Below are 20,401 nucleotides of genomic sequence, written 5' to 3'. Positions count from 1 at the left end.
TGCACTATCTGCAACCATTCGGTACTGGTGCCAGAGCTTACCGGGTTGATCCCATCTCCTATGAATTCAGTTTTGACCCAAAAGGTATTCGCATAAATTAAACGAATCAATCTAAACACATTTAGTCGCTACAGAGTAATGTAAGTCAGAAGTCAAACGTGGAAGTCCAGCTTTTAATTTGATTAAAAAACCAATGAACCTAACATCCCCAATTTAAGCAACATCAAACTTTGACAGTCAACAACGAAAGATGAAACGAATCTATTCTTTTCCCCAACGTAGTGGGCATATAGCATTTGCTTCTGGGGAGCGTAAAAGAACGTTCTACATAATAATTTGCTATATAAAATTTCCGCAGCTGATGAACTTGACGCACATCGTGATCGCTAAAAAAGAAAATTAAAAACTGTTTGAATTTGTTCGAAGTGTTTGAACTTGTGCATTTTAGATTCTAATAATATACTTAATTCAACTTCAAAACTAAGGCTAAGCTAATAAAACTAATGCCAGCAAACAAATGAAAGCTGACTGCCGTCAGCCTCTCCATGGCCATTGTTTAGGCGTTCTCGCTTTTAGAAGGCGGCATAGGCTCTAGAAATTGTGATTACTCGACAGTATACTCTAGCTAACTCTCTTCTTTCAAAATCGATTTTATTTTAGCAATCGACCTAATTTCTGAAGTCACGAGATTTGACATGCTCGGACGAATTTTACAATCTCGTGACTTCAGAAATTAAGTCTCTTCTTTCAAAAGCGATTTTGAAAGGAGAATTTCTATAGCCTTTGCCGCTTTCTAATTTCTTGCCTATCCCATTTTCTAAATTGACAGCTTCACCAGTCCTTTGAAACCACTTCGATGTTTTAATTCGCTCTTTATTTTACGTAAGTCACTCCTGGCATACCTCACTCAGTTTTAATTACTGCATTTGAAATTCTTTTTAACACCCTGCGCAATACGGCCAAGGTCAAGAATAAATAACGAGATAGCAGATAAAGCCAGGGCAGTAAGTCTTGGTAAATTAAGTTACTAATGCCAGCAAACAAATGAAAGTTGATAACAATGTATCAAGACTTACTGCCCTGGCTTTATCTGCTATCTTATTATTTATTGTTCTTGACCTTGACCGTATTGCGCAGGGCACTAAAAAGAATTTCAAATCCACGAACTGAAACTCCTGACATACCTCACTCACTGTTTCAGTTCGTGGATGTAAACAAAAAACGATTTAAAACACCATAGAAGTGCTTTCAAACGACTGGCGAGACTGTCAATTTAGAAGGCAGCATAGGCTATAGAAATTAGAAAGCTGCATAGGCTATAGAAATTCTCTTCTTTCAAAATCTAAGCAACAGACTTATTTTCTGAAGTCACGAGACTTGACATCAAGAGAATATTGCTCGAACGAAGTTTTCTCTCGATGTCAAAACTCGTGACTTCCAGAAATTAAGTCTCTTCCTAAAATAAAATCGATTTAGCAAGAGCGTTAATAGCTGGTAGCTAGAGTATACTGTCGAGTAATCAAAATTTCTCGAGCCTATGCCGCCTTCTAAAAGGCGAGAACTCCTAAACAATGGCCATCGAGAGGCTGACGGCGGCTATTAATTAATGTTATATTAAAGACACTATCTTCATAGATGCAGTACAAAAACCCCGCAGATATCAATCAAGCAGAGACCAAGAAAAGAACAAATATAGAATTTTATACAGATCACGATTCATTTTGGAAAGCTCTCGAAAGTAAAACATCGCAACTATTCTTAAAGCTTGAGCATAACACAAAAAGCTCTATTGCACCATTCTACTACCATGAGACCTGTGATTAATACTTAATGGACAACCAGACAAAAACGTGGAATAAAAACAGGTAGTTATGAACTAGGTTGGCATTAGTTGCGAATCAAAACCAATATCTACGACTCATTAGTAACCAATGAAGTTATGACTCATTAGCTTACATCGTGTCACAATACTGCTGTTTAAAAAATCACCAAAATTCCTCTTCGATTCAAAAAGACAGCGCCTCAGAACCAAGCAAGATCACCGCAATATTTCCTCGCTGTTCACAGCTTCGAAGCTATAACAATGAAACAGAACCTCACCCTTCGGCTGCGTTTGAAATTTTCAAAAGGAGCAAGCATGCGAATCATCAAACGCAAAAACAAATTACAAAAGACAGCAAATTTAATACAATTTAATAGCAACCAAAAGTTTCTAACAATTTGCAGCTTCAACTCCAGGTCTCGGATTAGAAAGTATTCCCACACAGTTGAAATTGAGCGCTTTTCATTCTCTACTCTAAGGAAGTATCTAGATCACAGCTGTTAGCAACATTTCAATCCACTCAACGAAAACTCACACAATTGACTAAATTTATTCATCCATATTTGTTAAATAATTTGTTACAGAATCTAATATACTTCAAAGAGTTCTTGAGTTGACTATAAACAATTTCAATAGAGGCAAATTCTCATCACAATTAAAATGGAAGCAGTAAAAACAACTGAGGGTTCCAATTGCAACTCTCGGCCAATGACCTGCATGGCGCTGAGTGCCTCGACGTTCGACTCCTTTTCGGATTCCCTCTTCTGCCTCGCTTCATACTTGCAATCTGGGTCATTCTGAAGAGTGATCGGATTGACACACGGCAATCCTTCGTAATCGAACACCGCGTGTCTGGCTTGTCTGGTTACATTTGGTTCCTGGATCGAAAATTCGAAGTCCGGATTCTCTACTATGGTTTCAGTAGCAATTACTGGTTTTGTTTCCGTTGTAGCGTCATGGAGTAGAGATGTTGTGTTCATTGTAGTTCCATCATAGTTTAACTGTCGCTTCGCCGCATGCGTGTATCCAGATCCTTTTTCGAATTGGAACTGATACGCAGCACAACAGGCAAAGTTGCAGGCATAATCGTAAAACCCAGAACCATCATTTACTGGGTTGTCGCATAAGCCCATCACCACAATAGCTCCACAATCGACCCCCGAATCATCATTTGTAAGTTCTAAACATTCACTAGGATCCTCTGTTGATGGTGGCCAATCGTATGGGTTATCGCAATAGAGACAGACTGTTCGTTCACATACATGCTTGCACATTCTGTTGCAGGTACAACTCGAACAACCACATGGGCAATCCATACAATTCAATGTGCAGTACTCGTAGCCCATGATGTCGATGTAAGCCAGGCACTGGGTTCCGAAGAACAAATTTGCCCATAAGCAGCAAGTTGTTTCGCATCCAAAAGAACTGTCGCATCTTCCAAGTGTATACGTTTCCACACAAAACGGGTAATCGTAGACGTCTTCAGGCTGCTCGTCACAATCATCAATCGGCTTCGGATCATTGTTATCATGGTTATCTTCGTCATGAGCGTAATCGTTCATACAACACGAGAACTCACAAAGTTTCCTCAAATCATAGAAGCTACAAAGGTCACCGACAAGCATAGCAGCACAGAAGTTCTCCGTGTCAAATGGCAGCTTTCCGACATCAGAAAGTCCAGAGCATTCATCCAACCCATCGTCATCAGGAGCCATTGTTGTGACCACCTCAGTGGTTGTGGGAGCCTCAGTTGTCAATTCGAACATCGCTATACAGCATGAGTACTGGCATCGAGTTTCGTCAGAAATTGGCGTTTTGCAGTTGCTGTTGTTAACACGTTTCTCACATTTCTCATCAGAAGCTCGATCGTAGTATTCCTTACAAAGCTGAAACTCGGTGGTAGGCGAGGTCGTGGTCGACTCGGTTGTCGTTGTCTCGTTCATTGTTGTATTGTCACAATGCGTAGTGGTTGTCGTACTGGTACTTGTAGTTGTCCAAGTAGTTGAACTCGGACTGCCTCCGACATTTTCGCAGCACGTTCTGGTACACTTTCTATAAACTCTTGGAGTCCTGCATTCACCTTGAAGCAGCCTCTTACGGCAATATGCTTCACTTCTTTCGTCCACTTCTGATATACACGGAGGTGGTTCCACAAAACAGCACGTTTGTTCGCAATTATTACGGAACCATTGTCTGTCGCATTTAGATGGATCGTCGAGAGCTTTAAAAATGCAGTCATCAAGGTTGTCAGTAAATTCTAGGCACGGAGTGTATGTTGTTGTTGTTGTTGATGTTGTACTTGATGGCGTATAGTAGCCGTGCCTTCTCATAGAATTTGATTCGGTGTCTTCTTCCTTCAAGAGCTGAGCTTCACAGCAAGTTCTCGAGCAGGGGTCCTTTAGGAAATTCGAATTACAATTATCTTCACGGAAAACATGTGCCAGACACTTCTTAGCGGAATCCAAGTCTTCCAATTGATCACAAACGTCTGAATCGGAATCCAGTATTGGGACACCTTTTTCAGGTTCCGATTCACTCTTCGATGCATCCAATACAATGCCCTTAGTTTCTGGTGTGGTTGCAGGAGTTTCTGTATCTTCAATGCCGCAGCACGTTCGCGCACACCAATTCAACTTCATTTCAGGACAGAACCCAAACTTCTTCAGTCTTTCGCATCTAGCCGAAGACAATCTGTCAATATTGGCCGAGCAATCATCCTTAACGCCATGTTTTTCTCCCAACAAGCAGCACGTGTACTCACAGCTGTTCTTTATGACTCCATTCATGCAATCATCAACCGTCATTTGTGTACATTTTGAAAGCTGATCAGAGTAAACAGAACATTTCTCTTCATTTTCATTCCTTTTAAATGCAACCTGTTTTGCTTCAGAGCGGTGGTGATCTTGTGTAGCGACGATTCTGGGATATAATGCACATATAAAGGGCCGCTTATAAAGTCCACAGTCGGAAGGATACAGCTGGTTGCCTTGCTCCCTAGAACCGTTATTGAATCGATTCAATATTAGGCAATCACCAATTCCAGGTTCCTACAACAATTGTACAGTAACTAGATGTGAGCATCAGACCAATAATATTCCAAAGTTAGACCAAGTTTTTTGAAATCATTAAAATTCCCATGACAAACTTCGATAGACATTTATTCACTTATTGCAGTAAACGAAACGATGTTAACAATGCAACTTACTATAATTGAGTCAGAAATCGGCCCTCCAGACATCAGGTTGTAGTACAAGTTCTGGAACCTTCTCGGACTGACCCAATAACTGGAATCCACCAACGGAAGCTGCAACTCCCTCAAACTCCACTCTTCACTCAACTCCAGGAGGCTTCCCGTAAATGCATTGTTCGAATAAGACTCACAATAACCCAAAGCACTATCTGCACTCTCAGGCCATGATGACGATAAGACCATATAACAAATTTTCTGGCTTTCTAGTTGATCCCAAAACGGGGGACATTCCACACTGGCTTGCACTTGATCCCAAAGGTAAGAATTAATAGCAGCAAAAAGAGCGATTAAGATAGTAAAGGAATTAAATAAAAACATGGCTCCTGCAATATAGTTTAGTTATATTTCTCGCCACTCGACGTCCTAAACTTCCGATGTTTTTCAAATATTCAATAGTAGAATTCAATCGTAGAAATTCCGCACCAAAAAACCTCTTAATAAACAAAACTGTAAATGAACAACCGTAACTTCTCAAGCTTCACAACACAATTAGTTACTACTGTTGTGACCTTAAAAGACAATAACGCAGACAAGAGTACCAGCCACCTTTGTATGATCATAACACACATCCATAATGACATCACACTCATTTGTCGATGGAGGTCAAACTTACCATATCCCACATGGCTAAGACTCCGGAGATGTCGAGAACACAGCATCGTCTGAAACATTCGGACACATACGTAGTCTTAAAGCTGCAAGCGAACGTTCGAAAACTCCAAAACGCATAAGAACAACGAAGTGCTGCTCTCTGCATGTTTTAAATTTGAACTTGGACGTTCGATAGCGTGGCAGCTTTATAGAACTATAGCGTGTCCCATGAAGATGAAATAAGCGAACGTTTCAAAAGCCACAGGTTAGAGTTCAAGGGTCAAAGTTCAAATTTAAAACATGTTTTGATGAATGAAAACTTAATGGAGAAAACATTGATGACAAATTACATGACAATTGACAAATCACATTGATGTTCAATTGAACGTTTTTGGCGTTTTTCGAACGTTCGCTTAATATTTCAACTTTATGGGACAGACTATACTTAGTCAGTCCCATAAAGTTGCAACGCTATCGAACGCTTCAAATGTCTAAGTTCAAATTTACAACATGCAGAGATTAGCATACTTCATTGTTCATTTGCATGTCGGGAGCTTTTCGAACGTTCGATAGCGTTGCAACTTATGGGACTAACTACACACATTGCTTATTGCTTACTTTATGGGACAGGACCGACTAGAATGAATCTCCTTCAATGTCTCTCTCCGGTTGAAAGTTGGAATAGATACGAAAAAAAGCAATTGCGCTCGTTCATTTGCAAGCTTCATCCGATTGGGACAATTTCAATTTCATCCTCGAAATTTGAACATCGAACTGTGAAACATGGAACTCTTTCAGTTCTATTTCAATTTAATGGGATGCATTATTCATTTCAATTCCATTTCGATAATAGCATTGCAGTTTCTGATACTTTGTTTGATTTGACTTCAATGTAAAGGCGTAATTATATATCTGAATTATTTGCGGGGATAGAGAAATACCTCTATGCAAACCAGAATGAATGATTCGCGATTATATTTTCACTAGAGCTCAAATTTTGAGGCTCAAGTTTCATCTTAAGTACACGTTACTTTTAACAAGAACTTCCAAGTTACCTACCTGAACAAAATGCAGAAACATGCTGAAGACTAATGGACGTATAACAATTTGCTCAGATAAATTTGAAAATACCATAGAACGGGATTCGTTATTCTTAATTTCTTCGTCCAGGCTGGGTCTGGCACAGTTGCTAAGTGTACAAACTAACGTGGAATTGCAGTTGATGTAAAGATTGTACGCCCGGATGTCGGTCTGGAGTTTGTTGTTGAAGCTCATTTTAGGCAGAGAGTACACATTCACAGTGCCAGAACTTCTTGCAGCCAAGAGGACTTTCTCTGAGGCAGCTATTGCACAGATAGGGTCTGAGGACTCCTTGTCAGCCTTGGCCCATGAGTCAAAAGTGACCATAACATTCTGAATAGATGAAGACTGATCACTGCTAGCACCAACGCCTCTCATCGGGTTGTCAATGTGGATAAGCCTGAAATAAATCATGGTCGTGCCAAAACATCTTGAAAAAAATTACCAAAAAAAGTCCATGCAACCAATTCTTTTTTATAACCCTTAACATCAAATATGACAATGAATTATCCCAAGGTGATCTAAAGCTGACTATTGTGTTGGATGTATAATCCGGCTGTAAATGCAAACCATTTCATCGATGCCACCTAGAAAAAGCATAATTTAAAAAGCATCTTTTAGTTTGTAAAATATTACTATCAGCCAGTTAATAACTCTATTTCATTCATTGATATCCAGGTTGGCAGTCTTGACATCTCAACCACTCAGCTACAATGGCTTTGATTTTCATTCCCTCAAGAACTTTATTTCAGAAACAGCGCAACTTAGATCACTCAAAAATGTGGAAAAATAGAGTGAAAAAGTCAATAACGAAGTCAGTATTTTCTAGAACAAACGCTTCAAGCAAAAATTTTGCATTAAAAACTCATATTTACAATAATTGCTTCAAACTTCGTTCGAGAGCAATTAAAATATACTAACACATTTATGGCTGCTGGTTTTTATTAGGTTTTTGTTTGATAAACAACTGATTTTTTGCGTCTTTTTTGCTTGAAAACCTCTTGTAGTGGAGACATAGGAACAAACGAAATAAATTCTTGAATCATTATTAAACCTAAGTTCAAGACGGTTGATGTGCTTTTTTTTAGGAGAGAGCTCAAATCCATGCTTTTTTTAAAAAATCTGGAAGCATTTAAAAAGGGGCTTTATAGTTAAATCACGTTATAATGATATATAAAAAGCTGTTTTTGATACCATCTCTTCGCAAGTATCGATTGACCAAAATTGGCTCCACACAAAATAGGGCTGGTCTGATATATAGGTGCTCACCGGCATTTCATCGGGGATCGGAACAACAAGGTTATATATTTGCCAGTATATACAAAGACAAACAGGACTAGTAGAATTAAAACGAGCTTCGTTTGAGAACAAATAACAAAAGCTGGGATTAAAAAATTGAGACCAATTAACAAAAGTTCACCGAATAATGTATGAAAAATCATATCAATTTCGATAAAATCACTGGCTTCGTACCAAAAAAGTTTTATAAGGCAGACATTGAGCAACCAGAGAGCATCTGCTCTATATTTTGAGAGCGCATCTTGAACCAAATGAAACCCTAAATGCAACCAGCGCATCTTCGCGGAAGAATGCTCTGTGGGAGATCAGACAGAATTTGCCAAGAACTTTTAAAATATACTGTTTGTAGAAAGTTTTCATTCCTGTAAACAGGACAAAAGCTCTATGTAGTTCTTCACTCAAGGCATTAGCCGCAAAAAAGAGCAAGGCGCCCAAAAGCAGTACACAAGGTTTCTGACACATCTCATATGCGAGAACCAAGTGCAGAGAGCTAAGTCAAACGGTAATTTATTGGGATATATTAAATACGGGGGGATAAGGTTATTGGAGGTCACACGGGCCATCTGTCATTCAGCAACAGATACGGGCCAAAACTTGATGGCTCTTATCATAATAAAGGTGTTTCAAACTGTTGCCCATAGAGCTTCAACATTACTCTCATTTGGGTACAAACAACAAAAACAAAAGTGGAAGATTGCCAGAAAATAGCCGCAATAGCTGCGTAGATCTGCAGTCTTTAAAAAAATCAATCGAGAGACAAACCAAAAAATTACTCTTTTCATAAAAGGATGAGATGTTATATTTTCAATAAGAATCTGTACAAGTTACAGCTGCTTCTATTGGCTGTTCTCAAATAACCTTCATTTAGAGTGACACACATTCACCTAACCTTATCTCTTTGAATTGAAGAAAAGTCGATTTCAAATTGAGGAAGTCATTTTTGAGAGTGAGATAAATACGTGTGACCAAAAAGTTGATCACACGAGTGAACAAAAAAACTCGCTCCAATAACAGTGAGAAACAATGTCACGCACGCAGTTCAGTTGCAATTGCATGAATAAATGAACAAAAAGCAGATTTGAAGTAGTTGTGACTTCATATGGTTGTAACAAAAATCTTGACGACGAAATAAAAGAACCAAGATAAGGCCAATAATAGCCACAGCTATTGCTGTGCGGCAATTAAAAAGAAGAAATCAGAAATCAGCAACCACTTCGGCGAACAATTTACTTTTAACAGATGATGGGAGCTCCTATTTACCTATGAATAACGATAGGCAGAGTTAAAACGAAAAAACACAGCCCATTAATTAAGCCGACGAAATTTAACATAGACGGCGATTTTAATTTCAATCAAGTTATGAAGCAAAAAGTGTGGCAGTAAAAGATGCCACGAAACAAAAAAAGCCAAAAATTAGATCTACGGGAACCCGACGGCAGAAATTAAGGGATAGAACAGATTAGAAATCAAATTCCATGTTCCCTCTCTTCATAACTGCAGTTCCTGCGAAGAAAAAGGTCAACATCGCAGACAGCATAGCCACTGGTGTTGAATTCAAAAAGAGCATCTAGTACTTAAAAATCTGCAGAAAATAAAAAATTAGTATTAATCAAGCTGAATACAGAAAAGCCTGCACAATCAGTAGCAAGAAATGATCAGTGACCACAATTCCTGCTCAGAGACAACTAGACAAGAGAACAAGAGCAGTTTGAAGAAACATTACTTGAAACTTGTAGCGGTACAGCATACAACACAATAGCTAACGAACGAGCCGCAAACAAAATTAACCAAACATCAACTGTGGATAAAACATTGATGAACTTGAAAACTGTTTTCCCAGCACATGATTTTCCACCTGATGATTTTCATAATAGTTTTCTCAAACAAACCATACCAGGTGCCAAAAACCATCTAGTAAATCCAAAAAAACTCGGAAATAACGAAACAAATCTTTAACATGCAATAGATTAAAAAAACAATTTGTCAAAAATAGATGAGCAGAAAATTATAAGCCTAAACTCTTGCGGCATAAAGAGCCCAAAAAAAAATCGAAGTGAAAAGAAAGACAGCTTGGCCCAACAGACTTACATCATTTTATGTTTTCAAGAAATCAAAATTCCCACTCTACCTCGCTCAGACAAGTGCTTGAACAGGACAAATTACGCTACCATCTAGTGCCTGCAAGAAATTGCAGGTGGCAGGATTAATTTTGGAGCAAACAACTCAAATTAAGAACCCAACAACAAAATAAAGAATAAGCACTGGAATTACAATTGCGGATTTCAATCTAACTGTAGAAAAAACACATGAGAACTCCAGCTATTACATTGGTAAAATAAGGCAATTGAGCTCAAGTCTCTCAAATATTTACAATGAACAACCTATTGCATTAACCGGTGACTTAAGTTGTTTAGTCAGGATCGGCGAAACAAATACCTTTAGAACACAGAACAACAGCAAATAACCACTTGCATAGCTCCACACAATCACACAGAAAGCGCTCCTTCTTGATACAGCCATGGAACTAGAGGTCGTTGATTTCATGCACTACGACGAAAGAACATCATCCTTTTCACGAATTGACTACTTTTTTACAAGCCAAATACACTACAGCGACAATAAAGTATAGAGGAGTAGTAAATATTCAATTAGAAGATTGTTAGAGGTAAGTAACAAAAGCGAAGAAAAGAAATGCGGCCGAAATCTCTGTAAAACGAACGCTACTATTTTATAGAACAGTAGATTAAAACATAAGTAGAAACATTTGCGACTAATTTTTTGATACCTGAAAGCTAGGAAGAGTTGAAATGTCTCATTCGCGATGTCTGTCAGGCACTGGCCATTAACAAATCGAGAGTCATTAAGGAAATCACCAACAAGACTCCGACGAAAAAATCTTGAAAACATTCAGTAGAAATAAGCATGAGAAAAATGAAGTAATCAGCTAAATCATTTAGAATTTGAACCAGTCATGCGAACGTGATAACGCAAAAGATTTCAAAAGCTGAGCCATTCTGAAAAACGCAAGAATGACCAAAAGTTAGGACGAAATCAGAACACTATTTGAAAACCATTTTACACAGCTTTAATTTTTTGCTAAATTAATTAATGAGAACTCCAAAGCTGTAAAATGTTTTCAATAACACTGTCTAACCAGAAAGTTCCAGCGAGTCAAAAATTGAAGACCCTGAAACCTCTTCCAAAAACAAAAATGTTAATGATTCGGCTAAACATTGATCTAAAAAATAAATCGCGCATTCAATCTGCAAAATCAGAATACAATAGATTTATAGCAAACCTCAAAAATGTAGGTCAGCATCAGCACGCTTGTCTCCGCAGAACACAAATTCAAGCAGCTTTCATGCAAGTACACAAAACCAATAAGCAACTCAATAGAAGTAAATGCATCGTAAACCTGGATTTTTCAAAGGCTTTCGGCAAAAATAGGCAGGGACTAATTGTTCGTTCTTTTCGATTGGTTTTTAAAAAATACAAAGCGTGCCAAAAGGATTTATATACATCCATATCAGTGGCCAAATCTCTAAAACAATTGTGCTACAACGTGGATCCAAGCAACGCTGTCTTTCAGCTTTACTTTTCAAACTCCCTGTTCAGTTATTAGTCAGCTGTGTAGATAGAAATAGATTAGAAATCAAATTCCATGTTCCCTCTCTTCATAACTGCAGTTCCTGCGAAAAAAAGGTAAACATCGCAGACAGCATAGCCATTAGTGTTGAATTCAAAAAGAGCATCTAGTACAAAAAAATCTGCAGAAAATAAAAAATTAATATTAATCAAGCTGAATACAGAAAAGCATGCACAATCAGTAAGAAATGACCAGTGACCACAATTCCTGCTCAGAGACAACTAGACAAGAGAACAAGAGCAGTTTGAAAAAAAAATTACTTGAAACTTGTAGTGGTACAGCAGACAACACAATAGCTACCGAACGAGCCGCAAACAAAATTAACCAAACATCAACTGTGGATAAAACATTGCTGAACTTGAAAACTGTTTTCCCAGCACATGATTTTCCACCTGATGAGCTTCATAATAGTTTTCTCAAACAAACCAGACCAGGTGCCAAAAACCATCTAGTAAATCCCAAAAATAAAACGCGGAAATAACGAAACAAATATTTAACATGCAATAGATTAGAAAAACAATTTGTCAAAATAGATGAGCAGAAAGCCTAAACTCTTGCGGCATAAAGAGCCCGAAAAAAATTCGAAGTGAAAAGAAATACAGCTTGGCCCAACAGACTTACATCATTTTATGTTTTCAAGAAATCAAAATTCCCACTCTACCTCGCTCAGACAAGTGCTTGAACAGGACAAATTACGCTACCATCTAGTGCCTGCAAGAAATTGCAGGAGGCAGGATTATTTTGGAGCAAACAACTCAAAATTCAGAACCCAACAACAAAATCAAGAATAAGCACTGGAATTACAATTGCGGAACTCAATCTAACTGTAGAAAAAAACATATGTGAACTCCAGCTACTACATTGGTAAAATAAGGCAATTGGGCTCCAGTCTCTCAAATATTGACAATGAAAAACCTATTGCATTAACCGGTGACTTAAGTTGTTTAGTCATGATCGGCGAAACAAATACCTTTAGAACACAGAACAACAGCAAATAACCACTTGCATAGCTCCACACAATCACACAGAAAGCGCTCCTTCTTGATACAGCCATGGAACTAGAGGTCGTTGATTTCAGGCACTACGACAAAAGAACATCATCCTTTTCACGAACTGACTACTTTTTTACAAGCCAAACACACTACAGCGACAATAAAGTATATAGGAGTAGTAAATATTCAATTAGCAGATTGTTAGAGGTAAGTAACAAAAGCGAAAAAAAGAAACGCGGCCGAACTTTTTGTAAAACGAAGGCTACTTTTTTTTATAGAACAGTAGATTAAAACATAAGTAGAAACACGAAGAGTTGAAATGTCTCATTCGCGATGTCTGTCAGGCACTGGCCATTAACAAATCGAGAGTCATTAAGGAAATCACCAACAAGACTCCGACGAAAAAATCTTGAAAACATATTCAGTAGAAGTAAGCATGAGAAAAATGAAGTAATCAGCTAAATCATTTAGAATTTGATACAGACATGCGAACGTGATAACGCAAAAGATTTCAAAAGCTGAGCCATTCTGAAAAACGCAAGAATGACAAAAAGTTGGGACGAAATCAAAACACTATTTGAAAACCATTTTACACAGCTTTAATTTTTTTGCTAAAATAATTAATGAGAACTCCAAAGCTGTAAAATGTTTTCAATAACACTGTCTAACCGGAAAATTCCAGCGAGTCAAAAATTAAAGACCCTGAAACCTCTTCCAAAAACAAAAATGTTGACGATTCTGCTAAACATTGATCTAAAAAATTAATCGCGCATTCAATCTGCAAAATCAGAATACAATAGATTTATAGCAAACCTCAAAAATGTAGGTCAGCATCAGCACGCTTGTCTCCGCAAAACACAAATTCAAGCAGCTTTTATTCAAGTACACAAAACCAATAAGCAACTCAATAGAAGTAAATGCATCGTAAACCTGGATTTTTCAAAGGCTTTCGGCAAAAATAGGCAGGGACTAATTATTCGTTCTTTTCGATTGGTTTTTAAAAAATACAAAGCGTGCCAAAAGGATTTATATACATCCATATCAGTGGCCAGCTCTCTAAAATAATTGTGCTACAACGTGGATCCAAGCAAGGCTGTCTTTCAGCTTTACTTTTCAAACTCCCTGTTCAGTTATAGTCAGCTGTGTAGATACTTCACCAAAAATTAAAGTATTCAATAAGCTCAAAAGCAGTAGCTTATGAGGACAAAATTACATTTTCAATCCACAAATCATCAATAAAAACGCTATTCGATACCGTGAAACATTTTAATGAACAGACTCAGCTGGAAATCAATGTCAAAAGATATCCTGTCAAGGAGGAAAACTAATATCTATAAAATCTTACGCTTAGAAAAAAATCTTGGGTACCAAATTGCTCAATAACAAATCTGATGAAGGAAATCTACTGTCACAAAAACACAAAAAGTCAGATACACCGGTTTCATTCTACGACCCAAACATTTTTATTGATTCTCCAAATCATTCTCCAACAGACCCTTTCCTACGCACGGCACAAAGACTCAACAGTTACTTTTAACTAATAATTAGAGACTCAACTATTTTCTCATACGGTCATTAATGGAAAGTAAATGTGAGGCTTTATACCAACCAGTTGCAATCTCTCTTTCACACGTCACTTCAGCTAAAATAATGTCATTAGCTCATATAAAATCATAGTCGAAATGAATTACTCAGAAAAGAGCATTTACCTTTCCAAGAAACTTAACAGGTCTGCTGAACTTATACATCAAGAATCATTCAAAGACAGAGTGTTGCAGCTCTCTATAAAAACAATATTGGAACTTCGCTCAGATTTCATAGTCACTTAAGAAAAATGATATCTACTGTTACATAAAAGCTGAAATTTTTCATCAAGTTTAATCGAGAAGCGTATGAGCAAATTAGTTACCAAATACAATTACTCAACGTACGAGTTAACTCGTTTTTGCAGAGACGCTTAGAAAATTTACAAACTCAACAGCAAAATTTGTATCGCCCAGCCTTCAAATGTCTCGCGGATAAACAAAATTAAACAAAGGTTGCTGAAAAAAGTTTTGGGGTCACAAATCTTCAGCTTTCGTTAGAAAAAAGTATGTAACCCGTGAACATAGTGCTCAAATACGATGAATTAGCTGGCACCGGGAACATGCTGACAGTGACAAATTGGCGCGATGTCTTTGTCAATAAGAAACTTGAAACTTTCCAGCAAGTGTTTAAAATGGATCATGGCCAGAAGGACCTGAACAAGCAAAGATCTGCTTGCAATTTTGCACTCGAGATATAATGCTTTCCTATGAAATCTGCATTTGAAATAATGTAATTTCAATGTCTACAGATTGTCAATGGTAGCATCTGAATTCATTATTGAAAAAGCTGTCTGTACTGTACATCCAGTTCCTTCGTTCAGAATTTACCAGGGAGCGGCTGGTACAACGCAATCTAATGCCTATAATGAGGTGGGGGGAGCAACTTCCAAGAACCACCCTTCATATCATAAGTATAAGTGTCCAAAGCAGTTTCTGTGAATCGCAGACTTGGAGCCTAGTGAGCTGAAAGGCTCTAAGAGAATTAATGCCCATTGGACGATACCTGTTTATCCCGCTTTTGAGGACACAAAGTTAAATGCGTGAGACCAAAAATCGATCAAGCGATTAATCGCATTAAAAAGACCAAAAAGACTAATATAAATGCTTCAAACTTCGTTTGAGAGCAATGAACAAGAATGTTGAGACAGATGGAAGACGAGCGAAAAGTAACCCCTCGTTTATAATCGTGGTTCAATTGAACATGGAACATTTACTGTTCATGGATCAGAAAACTGTTTACAGAAAACTGTTTACATTTACTGTTCATGGATGATTCATTTTAGACAAAATCGAGATTATTTCAAAATTCCATATTTCTTGTTATCAATTGTCGAACTTAACTTGAACTGTGAAACTTCGAACATTAAAATTCAGTTTAACAGGACACCTTATCCATTACAATTCCATTTCAATAATCACATTGCAGTTTCTGATACTTTGTTTGATTTGACTTCAATGTAAACGCGTACTAAATATCTCAATTATTTGCGAGAACCCAAATTTTGAGGCTCAAGTTTCATCTTAGGCGCAAGTTACTTTTACTAGAACTTCTGTGGGGCTGATGTGTGTGGGTATGGGCCAACTTTTAAGAACCGTCCTTCGCACCATAAGTATAAGTTTCCAAAACAGTTTGTGAATCACATACTTGTAGCCTAGCTGAAAGCCTCTTGAGAGAAATTAATGTCCCCTGGGCGCTACCTGTTATTACCGTTTTTGAGGACGAAAAGTCAAGTGGGTCAGACAAAAAATCTGTCAAGCGAAAAATCCTATAAAAAGACCACAGGACTAATATATTTGCTACAAACTTCTTTTGACAGAAATTAATCATTAAACTCGAGAACTCTGATTTATAGCTTATTAGAGGTTTCTTTATTGCTAATATAATAAAGACCAACAGGACTAATACAATTGCTACAAACTTCGTTTGCCAGCAATTAATAAGAAAGTTGAGACTGATGGAAGGTGAGCAAAAACAAACCACTCATTTATAATTGTGTTTCATTTGAACATTCAGTGTTCATGAATAAGAAACCACGAGATGTAAAATTGAGATTTTTTCAAAAACTCGTTATTTCTTGTTAAAAAGGATAACCGTCAACTAACCATTCCTTGAGTTGGTTTTTGCTGGCCTGAAGAGAGACGTCAGCTGACATGAGCTTGATGGGATCTGTGAACTGCCAGGCGTAGAAGACATCCTTATTGGCCACTATCACCAGACTACCAGTCATGCACATAAACACCGGTTCTGCAAAAAACACAGCCCGTGTTTACAATTATGAAGCAATTCTCATATTGAGATTCTGACTAAAACTCACTGATATTCACATCAATGAACTCTTTGTGGGAGTTTTGGCGCACACGGATGAGAAATTAAGTTATCGAAGTTATGCGACTCAGTTTTTACACTATCAATTTTCGTCCTGAGTAAATTGATATAGGCGTTACTAAGCTTTTTTTCACCGCCAGATTTCTCGAAACGTCTGAGAAAACAATTCAATAAAGCTAAATTGGAACTTATACTCATAATAATAATTATTTTGTTTTCAGAATCCAAAAAACCTAGTCAAGTGATGACTTGATATCGTTTTAAATTGCTAAGTTAATCGAGCCGTGATTAGCTTAAAGATTTAACTTGATTCAGTAACTCTTCAACACTATTATTTAAACTCTAACCGAAGTATATGGTTTTCGATTCCAGTGGAGTCCCAATTGAGTTATACAGGACCAGCATGTACTCTTCTCTTCTTGCCGAATCCATGGCAACACCTACCCCACCAGCACCACTTCCCTGAAAATATCCGATAAATGCGTTCAAATGACCAGCCAGCTTTCAACAAAAACTGCTACAAAATCATGGATGCGTAAATTTTTATGAGCAACTTAACAAGACCAAATTCAGAGCAAAACGTACTTTGCCGGTGTATTGTAGGCTCACACTTTCAAACTGTGCTTATTATCGCCTGTTTCATTGTTCTTCCAGCCTTTCAAAATTAATTTGAAACATGGCCGACAAGCTGTCGGATAATAGCACCATTGACCACAAAGACCGGGCTCGGGAGTGACAGTTATAAAAATAACGAATTTCTTTAATATCATATTTTCTTCTGCAGTTTATTATTTAACAGACCAACTAAAGTCGGACAAATAGCTCTTCAACAACAGGCGGACCAAAGAAATTGAGAAAAACTATATCCCGAATAATTTTTTATAGGCGCAAAAATGAGAATAAGCTCACCCTGCGGCGTGAAACACTGAAGGACTGACCACATGGTTATCAGGTCCTTGTGCTAAGCTATTTTACAATCGCTTTTGTTTTAGCGACAGGCTTCTTTTCCGAATGAGAGCAATTTAGATCACGAACAAATAAAGAATTCAAGCGTTAAAGTCACAATTGAAGTGATATAAAAAAAAATTCAAAAAGGAAAGCCAAAGAACGATCCAACAAAAATTCTGCGTGAAAAATACTTGCACACGCTTACAATAATTAATACAAACTTCGTTCGAGAGACATTAACTCCGCGTAACCACTATTTCAGCGCGCAGCTACGAAGCAAAAAATTTCTCCCCTGTATCAGAACTACTGTCAGTATATCGCTTCAACAAGGCTTAATAGTAAAAAGAAAGATAGGCGAAAATGGAAGCTAAGAGTGTAATATCTGGTTCAGATGATCAGAAACGCTTCTAACCAGACAAATAATAGTTAAGATATATGAGGAGAACATTCGACTCAAAAAACTTGGAGCTAAAACAAAAAAAACAGCTTTGCCAAAGCCGCACAATCAAAAACTTTCCTCGCTCAGGAAAAATTGTCCCACCGAGTTTTCTCGCTCTCTTAGCGACGGATTTAATTTCTGAATACAAGCAATTTAATTTACGCAAAAATAAAGAAAAAAGCGTTGAAGAGAAGTGAAATTACATAAATGTTTTATAAGAAAAGCGCAGCAACAATCAAACAAAAATTCTGCATGTATTGTATTGTAGTCTCACACTTTCAAACCTTACTTATTATAGATTGTTTTATTTCTCTACTAGCCTTTCAAGTTTAATTTGAAACTTGGCCGACAAGCTGCCGGAAAAAAGCCACCACTGGCCACATAAGACCGGGTTTGGGAGTGAAAACTTTAAAAATAATAAATTTCTTTAATTTCATAATTTCTGCAGTTTTATTATTTAATAAACCAACTAATGTCGTACAAATTGCTCTCTAACGACAGGCGGAGCAAAAAATTGAGAGAAACTATCCCGAATAATTTTTTAAAGGTGCAAAAATGAGATTAGGCTCAACCTGCGGCATGATACACTGAAGGATTGCCCACAGGATTACCGGGTCCTTGTGCCAAGCTATTTTACAATTGCCTTTGTTTTAGCGACAGGCTTATGTTCCGGATAAGAGCAAATTAGATCACACAAAATTAAAGAACTCAAGCGTTAAAAAGTGTGAAGCGTGAAGTGAAATCAAAACAATTATTAAAAAGGAAAGCGCAAAACGCTCCAACAAAAATTCTGTGTAAAAAGACTCGCACACATTTATAAAAATTGATAAAAATTTTGTTCGAGAGCAAGTAACTCCCATAACCACTATTTTAGCGTGCAGCTAAAAAGGGAAAATTCTGCGCGTTGTATGAGAACTACTGTCAGTACATCGCCTAAACAAGGCCTAATGGTAAAAAGAAAGATGGAATCTAAGAGTGTAATATTCGGTTCAGATGATCAAAAACGCTTATAAACAGACAAAAAAAATAAAAAAAAATGAGAAACACCTTGGACTGGAAAACAATGGCACTAAAAGTAAAAAAAGAAACAAAAAACAACCGCACATGATCAAAAAAATTTCACTCACTTAGCTATAGCTAAACTCTCCCGCCCAGTTATCTCGCTGTCGATCAAGAAATCATATAAACAAAAAACCAAAAAACTCTCTCTTCTCTCAGCTCTTCACTTCGTTCAGCCGTTTGATCAACACATATTTTTCACATGAGGCATTGACTTCCAAATCTTTTTTAAAATATACTGTAAAGTATCGATTGAAAAAGACGCTCAAACAACACACTCTTCGAGTCGTAAAAAAACACCTACATAACAGCGGTTGAGAGGCTGACGGCGGCTATTAATCAATGGTTAAAATAGTAATATCAGCAAAAGTAAAAAATAATTGCCCACATAAGAGCAAACACAATGACGTGGCGGGCAAATTGGAGTAAAAAATTACATGCTTGACTGAACTAAGAAGCATCTTTAAAAATTTTGAAGGCAAATGAGAATGCCATAAAAAACAATGAGATCATAAAATAACCATATCCAACTAACATCGGATGAAATGGGTTGGTGGATGTGGAGCGAGGGGGTGCGAGCGGAGTGAGGGGGTCCAAACCGCCCTTTATAACATGATTTAGTTTCTTTAAAGCAGGTTGCTTGAATTGAACACTTCACACACATCATAAAGCCAAACTTGTAGAGCTGCTCGGTGACTTAATGCCCTTCAGGCTTAAACTGTTTATTCCGTTATTGAGTAAAAAAAGACAAAAGCATAAGAAAAACGGGCCAAGCAAAAAATCGCATAAAAACAGCAGACTAATTTAATTGCTACGAACTTCGTTGATAAAGACGATGTGATAAGTCGTGAATTTCAAATAAGTTGAAGCCCCTGTAACAAAGACGGAGAATTACACATTAACCTTTTTTGAAGCAACTCTCAAAGAGGCATATTCGAAAACTGATGCTAATGAAAAAAATATAATCGCATTCTCGTTCAAAATGATTGAAATCATCAAAAACATCAGACGAATAAAAAGAATGGATAAATAAAACAATGGATCATAATCAAACATAATGAAAAGTTTGCTTAAATCCGTTCGACAACGCAGGCAAGTAAACGACAATTTAATTTTTTTTAGCAAACTTTGTTTAATAGAAAACATTAGAAAATAAAAAACAAAATTCTAGAACGCTTTTAACAGTTTTCAGCGAAATGGGCATCTATAGAGGGCAGGTTAATCCATTGAACGTTAAAAGAGCAAAATTTTCGAGAGCAATCAACTCCGCGTTGCAACTATTTCAGCGCGCAGCTACGAAGCAAAAAATTTCTCCCCTGTATCAGAACTACTGTCAGTATATCGCTTCAACAAGGCTTAATAG

At 37.3% G+C, this 20,401-nt stretch overlaps 2 protein-coding genes across 2 annotated transcripts in view; both read right to left on the bottom strand.

The window, feature by feature from the left end:
- Positions 1–20,401, bottom strand: part of LOC142347930 (WD repeat-containing protein 35-like) — a 172,203-nt gene that overhangs the window by 106,177 nt on the left and 45,625 nt on the right. Inside the window, exons 10-13 of the mRNA XM_075399095.1 lie at positions 16,940–17,054; positions 16,370–16,511; positions 6,871–7,143; positions 5,686–5,734 (exon numbers count right to left, since the gene is read on the bottom strand). Of these exons, the coding sequence (XP_075255210.1) occupies positions 5,686–5,734; positions 6,871–7,143; positions 16,370–16,511; positions 16,940–17,054 (579 nt within the window). The remainder of the gene's footprint in view (positions 1–5,685; positions 5,735–6,870; positions 7,144–16,369; positions 16,512–16,939; positions 17,055–20,401) is intronic.
- On the bottom strand, positions 2,357–5,580 carry LOC142348652 (uncharacterized). The gene is made up of 2 exons (XM_075400081.1): positions 5,028–5,580; positions 2,357–4,869 (listed from the first exon to the last, which is right to left on the bottom strand). The coding sequence occupies exons 1-2, from the start codon at positions 5,388–5,390 to the stop codon at positions 2,452–2,454; spliced, it is 2,781 nt and encodes a 926-aa protein (XP_075256196.1). The 5' UTR covers positions 5,391–5,580; the 3' UTR covers positions 2,357–2,451.

The sequence above is a fragment of the Convolutriloba macropyga genome, chromosome 10 (genome assembly GCF_964194025.1).
Source record: "Convolutriloba macropyga chromosome 10, txConMacr16.3, whole genome shotgun sequence".
In the NCBI taxonomy this organism is placed as follows: domain Eukaryota; kingdom Metazoa; phylum Xenacoelomorpha; order Acoela; family Convolutidae; genus Convolutriloba; species Convolutriloba macropyga.
The sequence above is the reverse complement of the archived record's forward strand: the minus strand, read 5'-3'. Positions and strand labels throughout refer to the sequence as shown.

Bases quoted from the DNA above. Each gene is read 5' to 3' on its own strand.
- LOC142348652 (XM_075400081.1), bottom strand. From the start codon at position 5,390: ATGTTTTTATTTAATTCCTTTACTATCTTAATCGCTCTTTTTGCTGCT. The intron at 4,870-5,027 runs GTAAGTTGCATT...CAATTGTTGTAG, and splicing joins CGATTTCTGACTCAATTATA to GAACCTGGAATTGGTGATTG.